The 20,358-nt window shown below is 42.5% G+C and overlaps 1 protein-coding gene across 2 annotated transcripts in view; it reads left to right on the forward strand.

The window, feature by feature from the left end:
- Nucleotides 1-20,358, forward strand: part of MED1 (mediator complex subunit 1) — a 39,283-nt gene that overhangs the window by 11,275 nt on the left and 7,650 nt on the right. Inside the window, exons 4-16 of one of the 2 annotated variants that reach the window (XM_062175630.1) lie at nt 1,397-1,451; nt 1,554-1,686; nt 2,370-2,398; nt 4,903-4,974; nt 6,409-6,483; nt 7,316-7,389; nt 8,085-8,174; nt 12,335-12,446; nt 12,946-13,070; nt 14,238-14,356; nt 15,422-15,623; nt 20,011-20,106; nt 20,223-20,328. In XM_062175630.1, coding sequence (XP_062031614.1) covers nt 1,397-1,451; nt 1,554-1,686; nt 2,370-2,398; nt 4,903-4,974; nt 6,409-6,483; nt 7,316-7,389; nt 8,085-8,174; nt 12,335-12,446; nt 12,946-13,070; nt 14,238-14,356; nt 15,422-15,623; nt 20,011-20,106; nt 20,223-20,328 — 1,288 coding nt within the window. The remainder of the gene's footprint in view (nt 1-1,396; nt 1,452-1,553; nt 1,687-2,369; nt 2,399-4,902; nt 4,975-6,408; nt 6,484-7,315; nt 7,390-8,084; nt 8,175-12,334; nt 12,447-12,945; nt 13,071-14,237; nt 14,357-15,421; nt 15,624-20,010; nt 20,107-20,222; nt 20,329-20,358) is intronic. The other variant, XM_062175631.1, reaches the window with a different exon arrangement.

The following is a 20,358-nucleotide window of genomic DNA, read 5'->3' on the forward strand; positions in this document are numbered from 1 at the left end:
GATGCCGGCACTGCAGGTGTCGGCTTTACCCATTACGCCACAGTGCCAGCCCCAACTTTTTTTTTTTTTAAAGAATAATTTATTTATTTTAAAGTATTAGAGAGAGAGATCTTCCATTTGCTGGTTCACTCCCCAGATGGTTGTAATGGCCTGTGCTCGGCCAGGCTGGAGCTGGGAGCCAGGTGCTTCATGTGGGTCTACCATGTGGGTGGCAGGGGCCCAAGTATTTGGGACATCCTCTGCTGCTTTTCCCAGGCCATTAGCAGGGAGCTAGATCAGAAGAAGAGCATCTGGGACACGAACCAGAGCCCATATGGGATGCTGGCATTGCAGGCAACAGCTTTACCCGCTACACCACATCCCTAGCTCCAGCTATTTTTAGGTATATAGTTCAGTGGCATTAAGTATGTTTGCATTTTTTGTAATCACCATTATCCCAGAAGTTTTCTCTTCTTCCCAAACTGAAACTCTGTACCCAGCCCTGACAACCACTATTCTACTTTCTGTCTATGAATTTGACTATTTTATATATCTTATATAAGTGAAATCATATCTATCCCTAACTGATCTCATGTCTTCAAGGTTCATCCATGTTGAAGCATGTATTGGAATATCTTTCCTTTTTAAAATCCAATAATATTCTATTATATATGTACCACATTTTGTTTATCCATTCATCTGTTAATGGGCATCTGGGTCATTCTTTTTTTCATTTCATTTTTTTTTTTAAAGACAGAGAGATAGATCTCCCGTCTGCTGGTTTACCCCCTGAAATACCTGCAACACTTGTGTTGGGCCAGGTCAAAGCCAGGAACTTGGAATTAAGTCTGGGTCTCTCACGTGGATGGCAGAGACTCAACAACTCTAACCATCATCTGCTGCTTCCCAGGGTACTCATTAGCAGGAAGCTGGAATTGGGAGCAGAACTGGGATTCGAACCCAGGCACTCCAATATGGAATGTGGGCATGCCAAGTGGCATCTTTAATTGCTAGGACAAATGCCCGCCCCTGTTTCTATCTTTTGACAATTGTGAATAATGCTGCTGTGAATATTGATTATTTTGTTGGTTTAGAAATTAATCTTCTTTATTCTAGAATTACCAGATAAACGTGTCTTCTTTAAGTTAAAGACTGCTTGTTTCAAATAATGAGTTGTGAAAAAAGGAAAGGAATAAGATCTGATAATTTTTCAAATAGATTTTTAAACCCTTATTAATATATGGGCCAGAGCTAATCCTTACCAGTGAACTTTGTACAGATTACAAGCATTTGAATTACTGATATGTTTATGGCTTTGGAAGGATGAATATACTTTGTAGGGTATTTCCTTCTTTGAAGAATACTATTTAAGTTATTTGGAGCATTCTTTATGATTTATTTTTTCACCTTTTCATAGTAACGTCTTTACCAGCAATGACTGATCGTTTGGAGTCTATAGCAAGACAAAATGGGTAAGTAGTCTCTGTAAGCAGAAATGTTTAGCTTAGTGTTAACTTTGGGTGGCTTTATTTATGTGTCTTCTATTAATTTTTGTTTTGATTTGTTCCTGCTAGACTGGGCTCTCATCTCAGTGCCAGTGGCACTGAATGTTACATCACGTCAGATATGTTCTATGTGGAAGTGCAGTTAGATCCTGCAGGACAGCTTTGTGATGTAAAAGTGGCTCACCATGGGGAGAATCCTGTGGTATGTGTTGATATTTCACTGAAATCTGTGGGGTTTAATAGGAACATTTATTTAAAAATGAATTGTTGGGGCTTAAATATCTTGGGCTTAGTTTTTTGTGAGCCACTGTAGAGATGATGTGATGGGCTACAGCATCAATAGCTATAGAATGAAATTTGCAGTAACTTGGGTCCATCTGTAACATCATCCAAGGGCTTTCATAAATGAAAACACCAGAGGAACCCTTTTCATTTCATATTGACAAACGTGAGCCGCAATTGAATAATAGGTGCTCAGAGTACAGCAATAAATCTTAGGGTTCCCATCCTCAAAGAGATTATAATCAAGAAGGACACATAATCTGAAAAAATCCTGTCATAGAGATGACTGCAAATTGTGTGTAACCAGACAGATTGATATGAATTTCAGGGGTGCCATTAAAGAGAGTTTGTAATGTTTTAAACAAGCTATTGAAAGTTGATTCTTTTTAAACTTTTGCATATCTTTTGATTTTTAATTTCTCACCCCAACCCCATGGTTTACCAATTAGGAAGAAGATGCTTTTTTGGTATCTTCATTTAAGGACCTTCTGTAGTTTTAATGTTTTTGTTATAAAGCATGTGCTATTAATAAAAGAAAAACTGTTGATGTCTTCAAAGTTGTTGAAGTAGTTTAATGTTTTAACATAACTTCTTTGATTTCAGAGCTGCCCAGAGCTTGTACAGCAGTTAAGGTGAGCAAATAACATTAACGTTCTTTGATATTGACATATAGTGCTAGTCATTAAAATGTTTTGAGACTGATTAGAAATTATCTTCCTCAGGAACAATTTTATTTTCTTGGGCCAAGGTTTTTCAGACTCGTTCGCTTTTTTTTTTAGAGAAATGACACACTTTTTTTTTTTTTGTTTTTTTGAAAGTCAGAGTTACACAGAAAGAGAGGAGAGGCAGAGGAAGAGGTCTTCCATCCATTGGTTCAATCCTCAAATGGCCACAACGGCTGGATCCAAAGCCAGGAGCCAGGAGCTTCCTCCCGGTCTCCCACGTGCGTGAAGGGGCCCAAGGACATGGGCCATCTTCTAGTGCTCTTCCAGGCCATAGCAGAGAGCTGGATCGGAAGTGGAGCAGCCGGGTCTCGAACCGGCGCCCATATGGGATGCCGGGGCCTCGGGCCAGGGCATTAACCCACTGCACCACAGCAACGGCCCATACTTGTTCACTTTCAGAGGTGACTTAACATGATTTTTTTACCCTACTTGGTCTATCCTGGAAATCTCAACCTTCATAATGTTGACAGTTTGGATTAGAAAATTCTTGGGTTTAGAGTGTTGCCTGGTGCATTCTAGGAAATATAACTGCATCTCTGACCTCTGCTCACTAGTTGTCAGCAGTATCTTCTCAGTTGTAATCAAAAAGTATCTCCAGGCATTGTCAAATGTTCCCTGGGTGAGGGAGTTGGATCACTACTGTCTCAGAACTACTGATCTAGTGGTCTTAGGAATTCTGTTTTATAAAAATAATTAAGACCCAGTAATTGGACAGAAGAGACTTGAGAAGATTGAATCTGTATCATAAAAGGAACTGTGATTTAGATTTTGAGAAAAATTGTTTTATCTTTAAGGAGTATATATTATAAATCCTGTCATAATGAAAGTGTTAGACTTGATGAGAGTCTCTTTTGGCAGTTGGTAGCTTTTTTCCACTAACTTGTCTTTCCTTTGAATTGAGTAGAAATTTTTACGCTTAAATTTAAACCCAGAATTAAGATCTTCTGGGAATTTAAGAAAGTCATCATGTTAGTTTTGTTTTAAACATGGTGAAGTTCTCATATACCACATAGTGAAGGGAAGGGTATCTTAGAGAACTGACGTTGAGAAGATGTGTATGTATAGCCTTCTCAGTCAGCAGTGTCATATGCTTACACACAAGTACACCAGATTTGAGCTAGCTTCCAAAAATTAATGCATAATAAAATACCCTTTACATGATTTTTGTTAAATCAATAAATTTATCAAGGCTATATTACCAGAATACTCCAAGCAGAGCCAATATTTCTGGCTCTCACTATGAACTGATAGTGTTCTAAAGTTAACTTTAAGTTTGTTTGAAAATGGGAGTCTCAGGAAGATTATTAACCTTTACCTAATATTTTTTAGTTCTTTAGTATAGATGGTAATATAGAGGTAGGGCATACCTACATGTACCTCAGAGACTTCACAGAAAGTGGAATTAAATAATAAGTAATTTTATTTTGGTGCATAAAGATGAAAGCTTACTCATTTGATGGTAAGGGATGGAATGTGCTACCTTGAGAATCATTGAGGACCTATTGCTGAGGTCATATAGGTAGAGATCCCATGTGTATTATGCATATCATAATATGCACTTTCCGTGAAACTTTTGACATACACACATAGTATTCTGTTATTCTTTCTTTTTACTGTCTTCATAGCAGTATGGGCTCGAAGTGCGGAATTAATGCTCACCAGAGTCTGATAAAGCATTTGACGTTGTCACAGTTTAGCTTTTCAGATACATTTTTTTTAAGTTTGAGAAAAGGTGAAGACATTGAGAACTGTTTATATTCTAAAGCTACCCATAAAAGCTTATTGGACCAAGAATCCAAACCTGAATGTTGGGTCATAGAGAACCAGAGATCATGGTTGTATTGTTTCTTTTTCCTTGGGACATATATAATGTTAGGAACATTTTGGACTATGTGATTTCCCTCCTGAGTATCTACTCCCCCTTTTTTGACTTTATCTCCCTCCTATTTGTTTCCTTCTCACCTCTGTATTTACACTGTCTTATACTTGCAGATGTACAGTCTAGTTTATTTACTTCTTATTCCCTTTAAAATCCAAAGTTTAATTTCCTATCAAAACCTGATCTCAACAGTGTATTAAGTGGCAAAGAAAGTGATTCACTTAAGTTAGATTTCATTATTTAGGAGCTAATTATTATATATAAAAATCAGATGTTTTTACTGTCCATTCCTTTTGACTTTTATGCTGTTTGTTAGCACCTTCTCCAGAAGAATGAGGCAGAGGAAAAAGAAAATATTTTCTTTTGCTGGTTTTGATTGACTCTGGAAAACTTTTTTTTGCGTGTGGGGGGTGAAGATTAGAGCAAAATTATTTAAAATGGTTTTGTATAGCTGTGATTTTTGGTGCTTTGTTGTAAGATTGAGTAGTAATTGTATATTCTCCCTTTCCTCCTCTTTCCTGAATTCCTATAGGGAAAAAAATTTTGATGAATTTTCTAAGCACCTTAAGGGTCTTGTTAACCTGTATAACCTTCCAGGAGACAAGTAAGTATTTTTGTTATTTATTTATTTTTGATGTTTTAGAAAAATTAGAATCAGTTCATAAACCATTTTGTGTTTAGAAATTTGCCAGCTCTTGTGCCACATGTCATTATTGATTCCTTCTCATCTTAGAATCCATAGCTTAGCTTCTGACTATCTTTTTATTATTATTTTTTTTTAGATTTTTATTTTCTCTGTTTGAAAAGCAGAGGTACAGATTGAGAGGAAGAGATAGAGAGAGAGATCTTCCATTCACTGGATCACTCACCAAATGGTTGCCATGGCCAAGACTAGGCCAGGCTAAAGCCAGGAGCCTATGGGTCTGCCTAAGCTCTCGGTCCATCTTCCACTCAGGCACATTAGCAGAGAGGTGGATCAGAAGAGGAGCAGCCAAGATTTGAACTGGTGCTTATAAAGGATACTAGCATCATAGATGGAGCCTTAAACCACTATACTGCAATGCTGGCACCTCATTTTTATTTTTAACCTTTGTGGGATCCTGTTAAATTCTTTGGTTCTTGTAAACAAATAAAAATAAGCTTTGATAGTGATAAAAATTACTGTTTTAACATTTTAAAGTTGATTTTTTTTTTTGATGTTGAAGATTTATTTATTTGAAAGGCAGAGTGACAGAAGAATGAGAGACAGAGAGCAAGAGAGGTCTTCCATCTGTTGGTTCACTTCCCAAATGGCTACAACGAACAGGGCTGGGTCAGGCTGAAGCCAGGAGCTAGGAACTCCATATGAGTCTCCCACATGGGTGGTAGGGGCCCAAGTACTTGGGCTATCTTCTATTGCTTTCCCAGTTGCATTAGTGGGACGCTGGATTGAAAGTGGAGCAGCCAGGCCTTGAACTGGCACTCATATGGGATGCTGGCATCACAAGTGGTGGTTTAACCTACTGTGCCACAACACCAGCTGCTAAAGATGATTCTTTTTTTTTTTTTTTAAATGATTTTATTTATTTATTTATTTATTTTTTTTGGACAGGCAGAGTGGATAGTGAGAGAGAGAGACAGAGAGAAAGGTCTTCCTTTTTGCCGTTGGTTCACCCTCCAATGGCCGCTGCGGCCGGCGCATCTCGCTGATCCGAAGCCAGGAGCCAGGTGCTTCTCCTGGTCTCCCATGCAGGTGCAGGGCCCAAGGACTTGGGCCATCCTCCACTGCCTTCCCGGGCCATAGCAGAGAGCTGGCCTGGAAGAGGGGCCACCAGGATAGAATCCGGCGCCCCAACCGGGACTAGAACCCGGTGTGCCGGCGCCGCAAGGCGGAGGATTAGCCTGTTAAGCCACGGCGCCGGCCTAAAGATGATTCTTTTAAAAAACATTTTTGTTGCCTCCAGTATAGATTTTTCCTCTAGGTGTCTATATCAATTTTTATGTGTGTATATATGTCTGTTTTTTAACTGTTTAACTCATATTCTCATCTACTCTCCAGTAAACTGAAGACTAAAATGTACTTGGCTCTCCAATCTTTGGAACAAGATCTATCTAAAATGGCAATTATGTACTGGTAAGAATGACCAAAGAGTCAATTCTGTGTGACTCTTTGTTTTTCACCCAGGGCTTGTTAAGGTACTAATTAATACATCTATGTTATAGTTGTATATTTTGCTATATTATACGTAGTTGTATATAGTTTGTGCATCTCTTTACACATCTTTTTTTTTTTGTTTAAAGACATTTATTTATTTATTTGAAAGGCAGAGTGACAGAGAGAGATCTTCCATCCATTGGTTCACTCCCCAAATCCCTGCCACAACTGGGGCTGGGCCAGACTTAAGCCAGGAGCCATGAACTCCATCCAGGTCTCCCACAGGGGTGTCAGGGACTCACGTACATGAGCCATCACCTGCTGCCTCCCTGGGTATGCATTAGCAGGAAGCTAGAATCAGGAGCAGAGCAGCCGGGACTCAAACCACCACTCTGACATTGCGGGCATCCCAAGTGACAGCTTAACTTTGTCACAGCACTCACCCAGTGTATTAAATATCACAGTCATCTTCTTTCCTTCCGAGATGAGGACTGCATTCTATCTTCTGAGTATGACATTGCTAAATTGCTGATTATTATTTCATAAGTTTTATTGGGAAATTTGTCAGTATTGAACTCCTGTCTCATACATAATAGTTGTAATTTTTGCTCACCGTATTACATACTGGTACTTGGATATATCTTTATTTTGAAAATGAAATGCTCTTGCTATATGTCTTATTGCAGAACAAAGCCATTACCATTATGATAGTATTAATAAGACTTCCAAGAACTGAATTCAGTATCACACCTTGTACTGAGAACTTCAGGGCTTAAATATGCAAGCCAAACATAGATGTTTTATCTTGCAGGAAAGCCACTAATGCTGGGCCCTTGGATAAGATTCTTCATGGAAGTGTTGGCTATCTTACTCCAAGGAGTGGGGGTATGTGATCCTATTTTGATTATCTAGAAAATGTCTAATTTTAGTTGCAGGGTCATTTTTTTTAACGGTTAATTATTTGAAAGGCAGTTACAGAAGCAGAGGCAGAGAGAGAGAGAGAGAGAGAGAGAGCTTCCATCTGCTGGTTCATTCCCCAAATGGCCACAATGGCCAGAGCTGAGCCAATCTGAATCATGGAACCAGGAACTTCTTCCAGGTCTCCCAACTGGGTGCAGGGGCCCAAGGACCTCGGCCATCTTCTGCTGCTTTCCCAGGCCAAAGCAGAGAGCTGAATTGGAAGTGGAGCAGCTGGGACTCCAACTGCCACCTATATGGGATGCCGGCATTGCAGGTGGCGGCTTAACCCACTATGCCAGAATGCCAGCCCTGGGTTATTACTTTTAAGTTTATCTTGGTTTATAAAGATATAAACAGAGGGTGAACACTGTTAGTCATTTGTGTATTTTGTAATGATTTCTCAAGTATGAACAGCCACTCATTTCTTTTTCAGTTAGGCAAAGTAATTTGTGGCTCCCAGAATCAATACTTAATCTTCTGTAGTAGTTTATAAACTGCTTTGGAGCATGACTCCTCATATCTGTCGAACTGTTTTCTAGTTTATAGGACTATAGAAACGTGAAGTTTCCCTTTATTTAAAATTTACTTGATAAAGCTACAATGAGTTTCATTTCTCATAGGTCATTTAATGAACATGAAGTACTATGCCTCTCCCTCTGACCTGCTGGATGATAAGACTGCATCTCCTATCATTTTACATGAGAATAATGGTAAGACTTTAAAGAAATTAATGCTGTTTTCAGATTTTTACTTTTTTAATGAGGCAGAGTGAGAAAGGGAGCATGTATCTGCTAGCTCACCACCCAGATTCCTGCAGAAGCCTGTTGGCTGGAGCTGGGAGGTGGGAATTCAATCCAGGCCTTCCTTGGGGTGGCAGGGACTCACCTACTTGAGCCATTACTGCTGCCTCCCAGGGTCTACATTAGTAAGAATCTAGAATCAGGAGTGGAATGTGGACTTGAACTCGGCTACTTCATTGTGGAATGTGGTTGTGTTAACCTCTAAGCCAAGTGCCAGCTCCTCATTGTTTGTTCATTTTTAATATTTATTTGAAAGACAGAGATCCCAAAAAGGTAGATACCATATGTTTTTCCTGATCTGAGGTAACTAATAGAGTACCTGAAATATAATATATTGGAGTGAAATAGACATTTTGAGAATCAGTGATTGTTTTTAGCCCTGTCTCTTTTATAGGAACAGTGTTGTTTTCTCTTCATGCTATTTGTTGAACTCCTTTACTTAGGGTAGGATTAACTATACAATCATTAAGTGTATTGAAAAAAGATCATTGTAAAAATTAAGAGTGAGAATCTGAGAGGGAAGGGGAGGAGGAAGGGTTAGAGTGTGGGTGGGAGGGAGGGAGGGAAGGTGGGGGGGAAGTGCCACTTTGTTCCTAAATAATATAAAGGAAATATATGAAGCTTGTATAAATTAAATATGTAAACAAAAAAATAGAGATTGATCGATTTTCCATCCACCAGTTTAGTCCCCGAATGCTACAACACTCAGGCCTGGGTCAGGCAAAAGCCAGGAGCCAGTAACTCCTTCGTGGTAGTCTACATGGGTAGCAGGGGCTCAAGTATTTGTTCTGCTGCCTCCCCAAGTACATTAGCAGGAAGCTGGGTTAGAAGCAGTATAGCTAGGACTCGAAACAGTACTCTGATATGGGACGTCAGCATCCCAAGATGAAATTTAACCAGCTATGCCACAGTGCTGGCTTTCCTTAAGTGTTTTAAAAATATTTAAAAAGTCTGAATGTCCAGTGTACCTGTAATTTCTGGTTTGCTACCCCCTAATGAGTTTACTGTCCTTACTATTTGCACTTCATATAACACACACATGTTTACATCCATACACAAATGCAAATATACATATATGTATGAAAACACATATACAGGGGATGGCATTCCAACCTGTTGTGTAGCAGGTTAAGCCACATGGTCTGTGATACTGGCATCCCATGTAAGTGCCAGTTTATGTCCTGGCTACTGGACTTCCAGTGGGTGGAAATCTCTGTCTCTCCTCAATCTGTAACTTTAAAAAAAACGTATTTATTTATTTGAGAGTCAGAGTTACACAGAGAGAGAAGGAGAGTCAGAGAGAGAAAGAGGTCTTCCATCTGCTGGTTCACTCCCCAATTGGCTGTGACGGCCAGAGCTGGGCTGATTCGGAGCCAGGAGCCAGGAGCTTCTTCTCCTTCTTCTTCTTCTTTTTTTTTTTTTTAAGGGAAAAGGTTTATTGGGGGAAACGTGACAGGCCGGAGGGAAGGGACAAAGAAGGAAAAGAGGGAGAAGGAGAGCATAAGAGAGATCAAGAGAGTGAGAGAGTTCAAGAGACCGAGAGAACAGGAGATAGAAAGAGAACCACGTCTTCAGGAACAAGTTCTCTTAAAACTTTGTCAGGGGGTGGACAGGGAGGTAGGAACAGTGAATCCCATTAGAATGGGTGTAGAGCTGACAGTGGTGGTTGGGCTATATGGTCACCAAGCCAGGAGCTTCTTCACGAAGGACTTGGGCCATCTTCTGCTTTCCCAGGCCATAGCAGAGAGCTGGATCGGAAGTGGAGCAAGCAGGACTTGAACTGGTGCCCATATGGGATGCCGACACTGCAGCAGTGGCTTTACCTGCTATGCCACACCGTCGGCCCCTAAATACATCTTAAAAAAAGAAAAACAACAGAACATATACATGTTCAGCACAGTAGCTTAATAAGTACTTTTTTTTTTTTTTAAGGCAGAGTGGATAGTGAGAGAGAGAGAGACAGAGAGAAAGGTCTTCCTTTTTGCTGTTGGTTCACCCTCCAATGGCCGCTGTGGCCGGCGCATCGTGCTGATCTGAAGCCAGGAGCCAGGTGCTTTTCCTGGTCTCCCATGCGGGTGCAGGGCCCAAGGACTTGGGCCATCCTCCACTGCCTTCCCGGGCCATAGCAAAGAGCTGGCCTGGAAGAGGGGGAACCGGGATAGAATCCGGCGCCCCAACTGGGACTAGAACCCGGGGTGCTGGCGCCGCAAGGTGGAGGATTAGCCTGTTAAGCCACGGCACCGGCCTAATAAGTACTTTTTAACAAATGAATAGATAGTGGCTGGTGCTCCAGCATAGCAGGTGAAGCCGATGCTGCAGTGCTGGCATTCTCATATGGGCACTGATTAAAGTCCTGGCTGCTCCACTTCTGATCCAGCTCTGTGCTATGGCCTGGGAAAGCAGTGGAAGATGTCCCAGGTGCTTGGTCCCCTGCACCTGCGTGGGAGACCTGGAAGAAGCTCCTGGCTCCTAGCTTTTGATCATTCCAATTCCAGCCGTTGTGGCCATTTGGGGAGTGAACCAGTGGATGAAAGATCTCTCTTTCTCTCTGCCTCTGCCTCTGCTTCTCTTTTACTGTGCCTTTTAAATAATGCATAAATCTTTTTTTTTTAATTTTTAATTTTTTTTATTTTTGACAGGCAGAGTGGACAGTGAGAGAGAGACAGAGAGAAAGGTCTTCCTTTTGCCGTTGGTTCACCCTCCAATGGCCGCCGTGGTAGCGCGCTGCGGCCGGCGCACCGCGCTGTTCCGATGGCAGGAGCCAGGTGCTTATCCTGGGCTCCCATGGGGTGCAGGGCCCAAGAACTTGGGCCATCCTCCACTGCACTCCCTGGCCACAGCAGAGAGCTGGCTGGAAGAGGGGCAACCGGGACAGGATCGGTGCCCCGACCGGGACTAGAACCCGGTGTGCCGGCGCCGCAAGGCGGAGGATTAGCCTGTTGAGCCACGGCGCCGGCCAAATCTTTTTTTTTTTTTAAAGAAAGGTATTGGGGCCAGCGCCGTGGTGCACTAGGTTAATCCTCTGCCTGCGGTGCTGGCATCCCATAGGGGTGCCGGTTCTAGTCCCGGTTGCTCCTCTTCCAGTCCAGCTCTCCGCTGTGGCTTCGGAGAGCAGTGGAAGATGGCCCGGTTGCTTGGGCCCCTGTACTCGCTTGAGAGACCAGGAAGAAGCACCTGGCTCCTTGCTTCAGATTGGCACAGCTCCAGCTTGAGGCCATTTGAGGAATGAACCAACGGGAGGAAGACCTTTCTCTCTGTCTCTTTCTCTCACTGTCTGTAACTCTACCTGTCAAATAAATAAATAAAATCTTCTTAAAAAAGGGTATCTTCTAGCATTTCTGTGTTATGAAGAAATTTTTGTTTTTGAAAGATTTATTTATTTGACAGGCAGCGAGAGAGAGAGAGAGAATCTTCCATCTACTGGTTCACTCCCCAGATGGTTGCAATGGTTGGCCTGTGCAAGACCAAAGCCAGGAGCTGTTTATTGGGTCTCCCATGTTTGGGCAAAGACTGAAGCAGTTGGACCATCTTCCCCTGCTTTCCCACGTGCATTAGTGGGGAGCTGGATTGGAAGTGGAACATCCAGGAGTTGAACCAGTGCCAATAGGGGATGCTAGCATTGCAGGCAGTGACATAACCTGCTGTGCCACAACTCTTGCTCCTCTCCTTTTTTTTTTTTTAAAGATTTTTATGTATTTGAGAAGTAAAATTACAGACAGTGAGAGGGCGAGACAGAGAGAAAGGTCATCCTTCCGTTGGTTCACCCCCTAGATGGCCGCAACAGCTGGAACTGCACCCATCCGAAGCCAGGAGCCAGGAGCCTCTTCCTGGTCTCCCACGTGGGTGCCAGGGGCCCAAGGACTTGTGCCATCTTCCACTGCTTTCCCAGGCCATAGCAGAGAGCTGGATTGGAAGAAGAGCAGCTGGGACTAGAACCGATGCCCGTATGGGATGCCGGCATTGCAGGCAGAGGATTAACCCACTGCACCATGGTGCCGGCCCCCCATCCTATTTTTTAATATGTTGTGATTCCCATATTGTGGTAAAGAATACACTTTTTCTTTTCCTAGTTCCTCGGTCTTTGGGCATGAATGCATCAGTGACAATAGAAGGAACATCTGCTATGTACAAACTCCCAATTGCACCATTAATTATGGGGTCACATCCAGTTGACAATAAATGGTAAGTTAAATGTAAGTCCCGTTATGGTAGCAAAGTCCACGTTTTTAACTTTAAGGCCAGTATGAAAGAAATATTTCATTTGGCCTTCCCCTACTTAAATTTCTAGAGTTTAGCTTTTTGTTCTATCCATTTATTTCTCTTTGTTCAGTATGTATTTGAATGTTTCTGTTCTGAAGTCTGCTCATAGAACACATTCTCTGCTGAGAAAGAAGAGAACTGGGCTAATTCCTGTGGTTGAATGATTTCTCCATTTTATGTTGATTTGGAGTTATTTTGGAGTAATAACTGGGAAATATGCTTCAGGATAAATCTTTGATTAAATACTTCAGCATTAAATAGTATGTTTTGGAATTGTGGGAAGGCACTTCAAAGAATGGCAGACTTTTGATAGACTTTGTAAGTATGTATGAGATACATACATGTCTGAGAACAGGTATTTGGCTTTTTCATTTTCATATCAAGTCAAAATCCAACTCTTCCCTTGCGCTTTGTTTTGAAGGACCCCTTCCTTCTCTTCAGTCACCAGTGCCAACAGTGTTGATCTTCCTGCCTGTTTCTTCTTGAAATTCCCTCAGCCAATCCCAGTATCCAGAGCATTTGTTCAGAAACTGCAAAACTGCACAGGTGAGCTTTGAGCATTAGGAGCTATAACTCATTATATTTTTACTTTTATTTATTCTAGAGGTAGAGAAAGAGAGGGACAGAGGGGCTTCCACCTGCTTGCTGGTTGACTTCCCAAATGCCAGCAGTAGCTAGTGTCTAGGCTGGGACTTGGTGGGAGCTGGATTCAGGTCTCCCACCCAAAGGTTACAGAAACCCAATTCCTTGAGCTATCAGCATTGCTTCCCAGGATCTGTTAGCAGGAAACTGGAGGCAGGAGTGAGAGCCCAGGTACTCTAGTCTGGGACTCAGGCATCCTAATCCCTAAGTTGAATGCCTGCCTCTATTCACTTGTAAGTGAGAAAAGGAAACCTTAATTGTAGATTATCTTAGGCCTCTTTAAAGATTTTTTGTTTATTTAAGAGGCAGAGTTACAGACACAGAGAGGGAGAGACAAAGAAAGGTCTTCCATCTGCTGGTTCAGTCCTCATATGGCCGCATCGGCCAGAACTGAGGTGATCAAGAGCCAGGAGCTTCTTCCTGGTCTCCCATACAGGTGCACGGACCCAAGAACTTGGGCCAACCTCCACTGCTCTCCCAGGCCACAAGCAGAGAGCTGGATTAGAAGAGGATCAGCTAGGACTCCAGCCGGCACCCCATATGGGATGCTGGCACCGCAGGTGGATCTTAGCCTACTATGCCACAGCACCAACCCCTCTTTAAGTTTTATAGGCCTCGGGGCCAGTGCTGTGGCAGCGGGTTAAAGCCCTGGCCTGAAGTGCCGGCATCCCATATGGGTGCCGGTTCTAGTCCTGGTTGCTCCTCTTCTGATCCAGCTCTCTGCTATGGCCTGGGATAGCAGTAGAAGATGACCCAAGTCCTTGGGCCTCTGCGCCCACGTGGGAGACCCAAAAGAAGCTCCTGGCTCCTAGCTTCGGATTGGCACAGCTCCGGCCATTGCGGCAGAGAATGGAAGACCTCTCTGTCTGTCTCTACCTCTCCCTGTAACTCTTTCAAATAAATAAGATAAATCTTTTAAAAAAGTTTTATAGGCCTCAAAAAACTACTGGTAACACTTACTAAGTACTTCTTGAATAAATGGGCCAAAGAATGTAAAAATCATGAAGAGAAAACTGAGTGGTCAACATTTGTATCTTAATGAGATTATTATATTGGTTCTTGTTTTTCCAGGAATTCCATTGTTTGAAACTCAGCCAACCTATGCACCCCTGTATGAGCTGATCACTCAATTTGAGCTATCAAAGGACCCTGATCCAGTACCTTTGAGTCACAACATGCGATTTTATGCTGTAAGTAATGCCCACTAAAGCTAGAATGTAATAGGTTGTATTTAGACCCAAGATGAGAAATTTTCTTCATAACATTATCGAGGTCAGATAATTTCCTTTTGGACTGTTGGATCATATCCTGATTCCTCATTTAAGCAAGAAATTGCAGAAATCTCTGAAACCTATTGAGGAAAAAAAGGCATGAGTTTTCAAGTCAGGAAGCAACAATGTTCAATTATTTGTTGAAATTTCATATGAAATTCTCTTAATGGCATTCTAAAATTGAGTAAGCTTACAAGTATGTATTAAGTGTTCATAGTATTGAATTCCTTCAAGTGCCATGAATGTATTCTGTGGAAACCTCCTTCAAGTACATAAAGAGAAGAAAATGTATAAATTATGAAAGTTCCTAAAAACATGTTTGGGCTTGAATTTGAATTTTTAAAAATAATAGTTTCACAGTTCTGCATTATATGGAGTGTTTTATTAAAAAAATAAAGATTTTGTACTAACCATTTAGAAATGTTTTTAATAAAGATTTCTGATGTAATTTTTTTTATATTTTTATTCATAGAGAAGGCAGAGAGACAGACAGACACATATCTCCCATCTGCAAGTTCTTTCCCCAGCTCTCTGCCATAGTTGGAAAAAAGCCAGGAACCCAGAATTCAGTCTGGGTATCCTGCATTGGTAGCAAGGAGTCAACCACTTGACCCATTACTGCTGCTGCCTAAGGTGCCCATTGGCAGAGCTGGAATCTGCAGTGGAGCTGGGACTCAAACACGACACTTTGATATGGGATGCAGGCATCCCATGCACCATCTTTGCTGCTATACCAAATGCCTGCTCCTATGTTAGCCAATGAACCCAGTAGCATAGAGCTTTTACTAAATAAGCATCTTTGCAGAATAATGAATAATTGGTTAGCATTTATAATACTAACTGCTTGAAGAATTTACTGTGGGGTTTTATTGCTCCCCCCGATTTTGCTGTACTTTTTTTGAGGAGCAAGTTTCTTCCAGGACAGCTTGTGGTTGGAGCACAAAGGGAAAGTAAATAGTACTCATTGATGTTCTTTTTGCTCAGGCTCTTCCAGGTCAGCAGCACTGCTATTTCCTCAACAAGGATGCCCCTCTTCCAGATGGTCGAAGTCTGCAGGGAACTCTTGTTAGCAAAATCACCTTTCAGCATCCTGGTCGAGTTCCTCTTATCCTAAATATCATCAGACACCAAGTAGCCTATAACACCCTGATTGGAAGCTGTGTCAAAAGAACTATTCTGAAAGAAGGTACTGCCTTTCCTTGGGATATATTTAGTGAAAGATGGAAACTGACTACTCCAGTGGTTTTTCAATTTAATTTTTTTTGAGATTTTTATTATTTGAGAGGCAGAGTAACAGAGACAGAAAGATATCTTCTGTTTGCTGGTTTGCTCACCAAATTCTCCTAACAGGCATGGCTAGGCCAGGCCCAAACCAGGAGTGTAGAACTTCATCCAGGTCTTCTACTTGGATAGTAGAAGGCCAAGCACTTGGACCATTTTCCACTGCTTTCTTAGTTGAATTAGCAGGCAGATGGATCAAAAGTGGAGTAGCCAGGAATTGAACCCAGACTCTGAAATGAGATGTTGGTATCTCAAGCTGCGGCTGAATATACTGTGCCACAGTACCAGCCCCTCAAGTGGGTTTTTAATTTGGTGGTCCATGAAAATCACCTATGGAATTTCTAAAACTCCAGGTGCATGGGTTTCACCCCAAGATAAACCGAATTAAGACCCTAGTGGAAAGATTAGCGAAGGCAGTGTAACCTCCACAAATTATTCTGATGAAATCACTCTGTAGCTTGGCATTTTGGGAGCCTCTTTTTTTCCCCCCCTTATTCTGGCATATTCTACTTTTTTTTTTTTTTTTTAATTTATTTATTTATTTATTTTTGACAGGCAGAGTGGATAGTGAGAGAGAGAGACAGAGAGAAAGGTCTTCCTTTTTGCCGTTGGTTCACCCTCCAATGGCCGCTGCGGCCGGCGCATCTCGCTGATCCGAAGCCAGGAGCCAGGTGCTTCTCCTGGTCTCCCATGCGGGTGCAGGGCCCAAGGACTTGGGCCATCCTCCACTGCCTTCCCGGGCCATAGCAAAGAGCTGGCCTGGAAGAGGGGCAACCGGGATAGAATCCGGCGCCCTGACCGGGACTAGAACCTGGTGTGCCGGCGCCGCAAGGCGGAGGATTAGCCTGTTAAACCACGGCGCCGGCCAATTCTGGCATATTCTGCGTGGTTTTTTTTTTTTTTTTTTTTTTTTTATTGTAAATCAGAACTCAGTCCCAGTGCAGGTTTTAGTCTCTCTCTCTTTTTAAGATTTATTTTATTTATTTGAAAGGCAGAGTTACAGAGAAAGGTAGAGACAGAGAGAAAGGTCTTCCATCCACTGGTTCACTCCCCAAATGTCACAATGGCCAGAGCTGGGCTGATCTGAAGCCAGGAGCCAGGAGCTTCTTCTGTGTCCCGCACGTGAGTGCGGGGTCACAAGCACGTGGGCCATCCTCTGCTGCTCTCCCAGCCATAGCAGAGAGGTGGCTTGGAAATGGAGCAGCTGGAACTTGAACCAGTACCCATTTGGGATGGGCTTTAACCCACTGAGCCACAGCACTGGCCTTCTGTATTTTAAGGTCAATCATGATAATCAGTTTCCTGGTTTATGAACACATTTTCTTTTTACCTGTTTGCTGCCTTCTCAGTAATTCTGAATTTTCAAGACCATCTATAAAATCTCTTGTATGTACAACCGAATGACTCCCTTTTCACATGAAATGGATTTACATCACTTACAGTTCTCTTCAGAAAAGAAAATGCTTGTGCAGGAACTGTGGGTCTCTGTATGGGCAGTCTTAAAATATTTGACGCGCAGTATTCAGAGCTTGTGGGTCTGATGGAATGTAAGGCGGGATCTTCTAGGTCTTTGTTAGTTATTACAGATCAAGGAGAACATACGGTTTTCCAGTTTCATCCATTTTGTAACAACCGACAGTAGTTCATTTTTTTTTTAAACCATTGTATATTCCATGTGTACGTAGCCCATAATTTTTTTTTTTTAAGTTTTATTTATTTGGAAGAGTTACAGAGAGGCAGAGGTATGGAGAGAGATGTCTTCCATCTGCCCGTTCACTCCCCCAAATGGCTGCAACGGCTGGAGCTGGGTTGATCCGAAGCCAGGAGCCAGGAGCGTCTTTCTGGTCTCCCATGTGGGTGCAGGGATCCAAGCATTTGGGCTATCTTCCACTGCTTTCCCAAGCCATAGTAGAGAGCTGGATCGGAAGTGGAGTAGCCAGGACTAGAACCGGCACCCATATGGGATTCTGGCACTGCAGGCAGGGGCTTTTACCCACTATGCCACAGCACCAGCCCCTCCATAATTTCTTTATCCAGTCTCTAGTTGACAGATGTTGGGGGTGATTCCATATACTAGCTATTGGGAATCGCGGTGCATGGAGGCCTCTTTTTTTGCAGTGTACTTTACTCTTTCTCTTAAGGCCTATACCTTGTAGAAGGTAGACCTCAGAATGCTGTAGTGAGACAATTTCTTGATATGTAATTTTTGGGTTGTTATGACACTGCTTTTTAGCTTTAGTCCTTATTATATTTTCCTTCTCCATTCTTTGGAGAACTTAATCATAAAATTTTTCAAAGCTGGAATGTGTGCCCTTTTCTCTCAGGATTTTGGAATGCTGATGTTTTTCAAATGCAGTTTGCTATTAGAGGCCTTGATGTAAATTTTGGCTGTTCTAGTTAACCAAAGTTAATTTTCTACCTGAGTCATAAAGCATACCAGCAATAGATATGTATCAGTGGGAATGATAAACAAGAATCTGGGAAGATAAATTAGGAAATACCTTTCATGGGAATGAGAATGTCTTTAAAAATGAAATTTTTGGGCCAGCACCGTGGCTCACTAGGCTAATCCTCCGCCTGCGGCACCGGTACCCCAGGTTCTAGTCCCGGTCGGGGCACTGGATTCTGTCCTGGTTGCTCCTCTTCCAGTCCAGCTCTCTGCTGTGGCCCGGGAAGGCAGTGGAGGGTGGGCCAAGTGCCTGGGCCCTACACCTGCATGGGAGACCAGGAAAAGTACCTGGCTCCTGGCTTCGGATCAGCACAGTGTGCTGGCCGCAGCGCACCAGCCGTAGCAGCCATTTGGGGGGTGAACCAATGGAAAAAAGGAAGACCTTTCTCTCTGTCTCTCTCTCTCACTGTCTACTTTGCCTGTCAAAAAAAAAAAAGAAAAAAGAGAGAAATTTTCAAGAGTTGGATTAATGACATAAAGCGTAGGCAAGCAAACTTGTGACCCTTCTATTTTGCCTGTTTGAATTCTTGAAGAATTGTCTCACATAACTAAAGGGCATGTCAAAATGAGTTTTCCTAAGATAGTTTTGGAGCTAATCCTACAGAGATACATGGTTTTCCTCACGAAACGGTGATCCTGTGTCTTGGCTGCCAGAATGACTGGCCTAAGAACCTGTGATGAAGGTTAGATAGGTGTATTTGCCTAAACATACTTCATCATTTTAGAATATAGCCTCTATTTCTGCTCATTGAATTACAGGCTACGCAGATAAAAGCTGCAAAAATGATAGAAAGCAGGGGTGAATTCAGTGGTTCTGGATGTATGCTTATCAAACAGAATAACAAAACTCCTTGTGGCCATTTTTATTTTCAGAATTCACTTTTATTTTTAAGATTTATTTATTTATTTGAAAGAGTTACAGAGAGAGGGAGAGACAGAGATCTTCCATCTGCCTGTTTACTCTTCAAATGGCCACACTGATTGGGCTGGGCCAGGCTGAAGCCAGGAGCCAGGAATTTCATCTGGGTCTCTCATGTGCAGGGGCCCAAGTACTTTGTCTATCTTCCGCTGCTTTCCCAGGAACATTAGCAGGAAGCTGGATTGGAACTGGAGCAACCAGATGGCCAACTGTGCCCATATTGGATACTGGCATCACAGGCAGCAGTTTTACCTGTTACACCACAGGGCGGGCCCCAGAATTTACTTTCTTTTTTTTTTAAATAGGCAGAGTGGACAGTGAGAGAGAGAGACAGAGAGAAAGGTCTTCCTTTACCATTGGTTCACCCTCCAATGGCAGCTGCGGCCGGCGCGCTGCGGCTGGCACACCGCGCTGATCTGAAGCCAGGAGCTAGGTGCTTCCTTCTGGTCTCCCATGCGGGTGCAGGGCCCAAGCACTTGGGCCATCCTCCACTGCACTCCCGGGCCACAGCAGAGAGCTGGCCTGGAAGAGGGGCAACCGGGACTAGAACCCCGTGTGCCAGCGCCTCAGGCAGAGGATTAGCCTATTGAACTGCGGCGCTGGCCCAGAATTTACTTTCAAAGTAGTGTGTTTACATCTGGCAAAATCTCTTACATTTTAGGGACTAAGTATCTTCATGTAGAAAGTTGAAGTTTCTCTTTTTAATTCTTGTTCTGGAGAAATTTATAATAAACTGGCAGATTCCTTTTAATTTGATTCCTTCTATCTGTAGAAGATAAATTGGTATTTTTGTGTGAAAAAGTATGAAATTTAGTTTCTATGGAGGACCAGAAAATTTTACTCTGTATATATAAGAATACTTATTTATTTGTCTCAGTCTCCCATTTGGTTGACTGTTTTGTGATCTTTTTCATTGTCTTTTAGATTCTCCTGGGCTCCTCCAGTTTGAAGTATGTCCCCTCTCAGAGTCTCGTTTCAGCGTATCTTTTCAGCACCCTGTGAATGACTCCCTGGTGTGTGGTGAGTTATGTGGATGGCTGACTCTATCCCACGGGAACCATTTGCTCCTGTATCTTTTTTCTGAAAGTCAGAAACTGAGTCTATCCCAGATATTTCCTATATATTTTGTCTTTCAGTTGTGATGGATGTGCAGGACTCAACACATGTGAGCTGTAAACTCTACAAGGGGCTGTCAGATGCACTCATCTGCACAGATGACTTCATTGCCAAAGTTGTTCAAAGGTAGCACTGGCCCTTCTCCATCAAAATCCC

This window comes from Lepus europaeus, chromosome 18 (assembly GCF_033115175.1).
Source record: "Lepus europaeus isolate LE1 chromosome 18, mLepTim1.pri, whole genome shotgun sequence".
Lineage (NCBI taxonomy): Eukaryota > Metazoa > Chordata > Mammalia > Lagomorpha > Leporidae > Lepus > Lepus europaeus.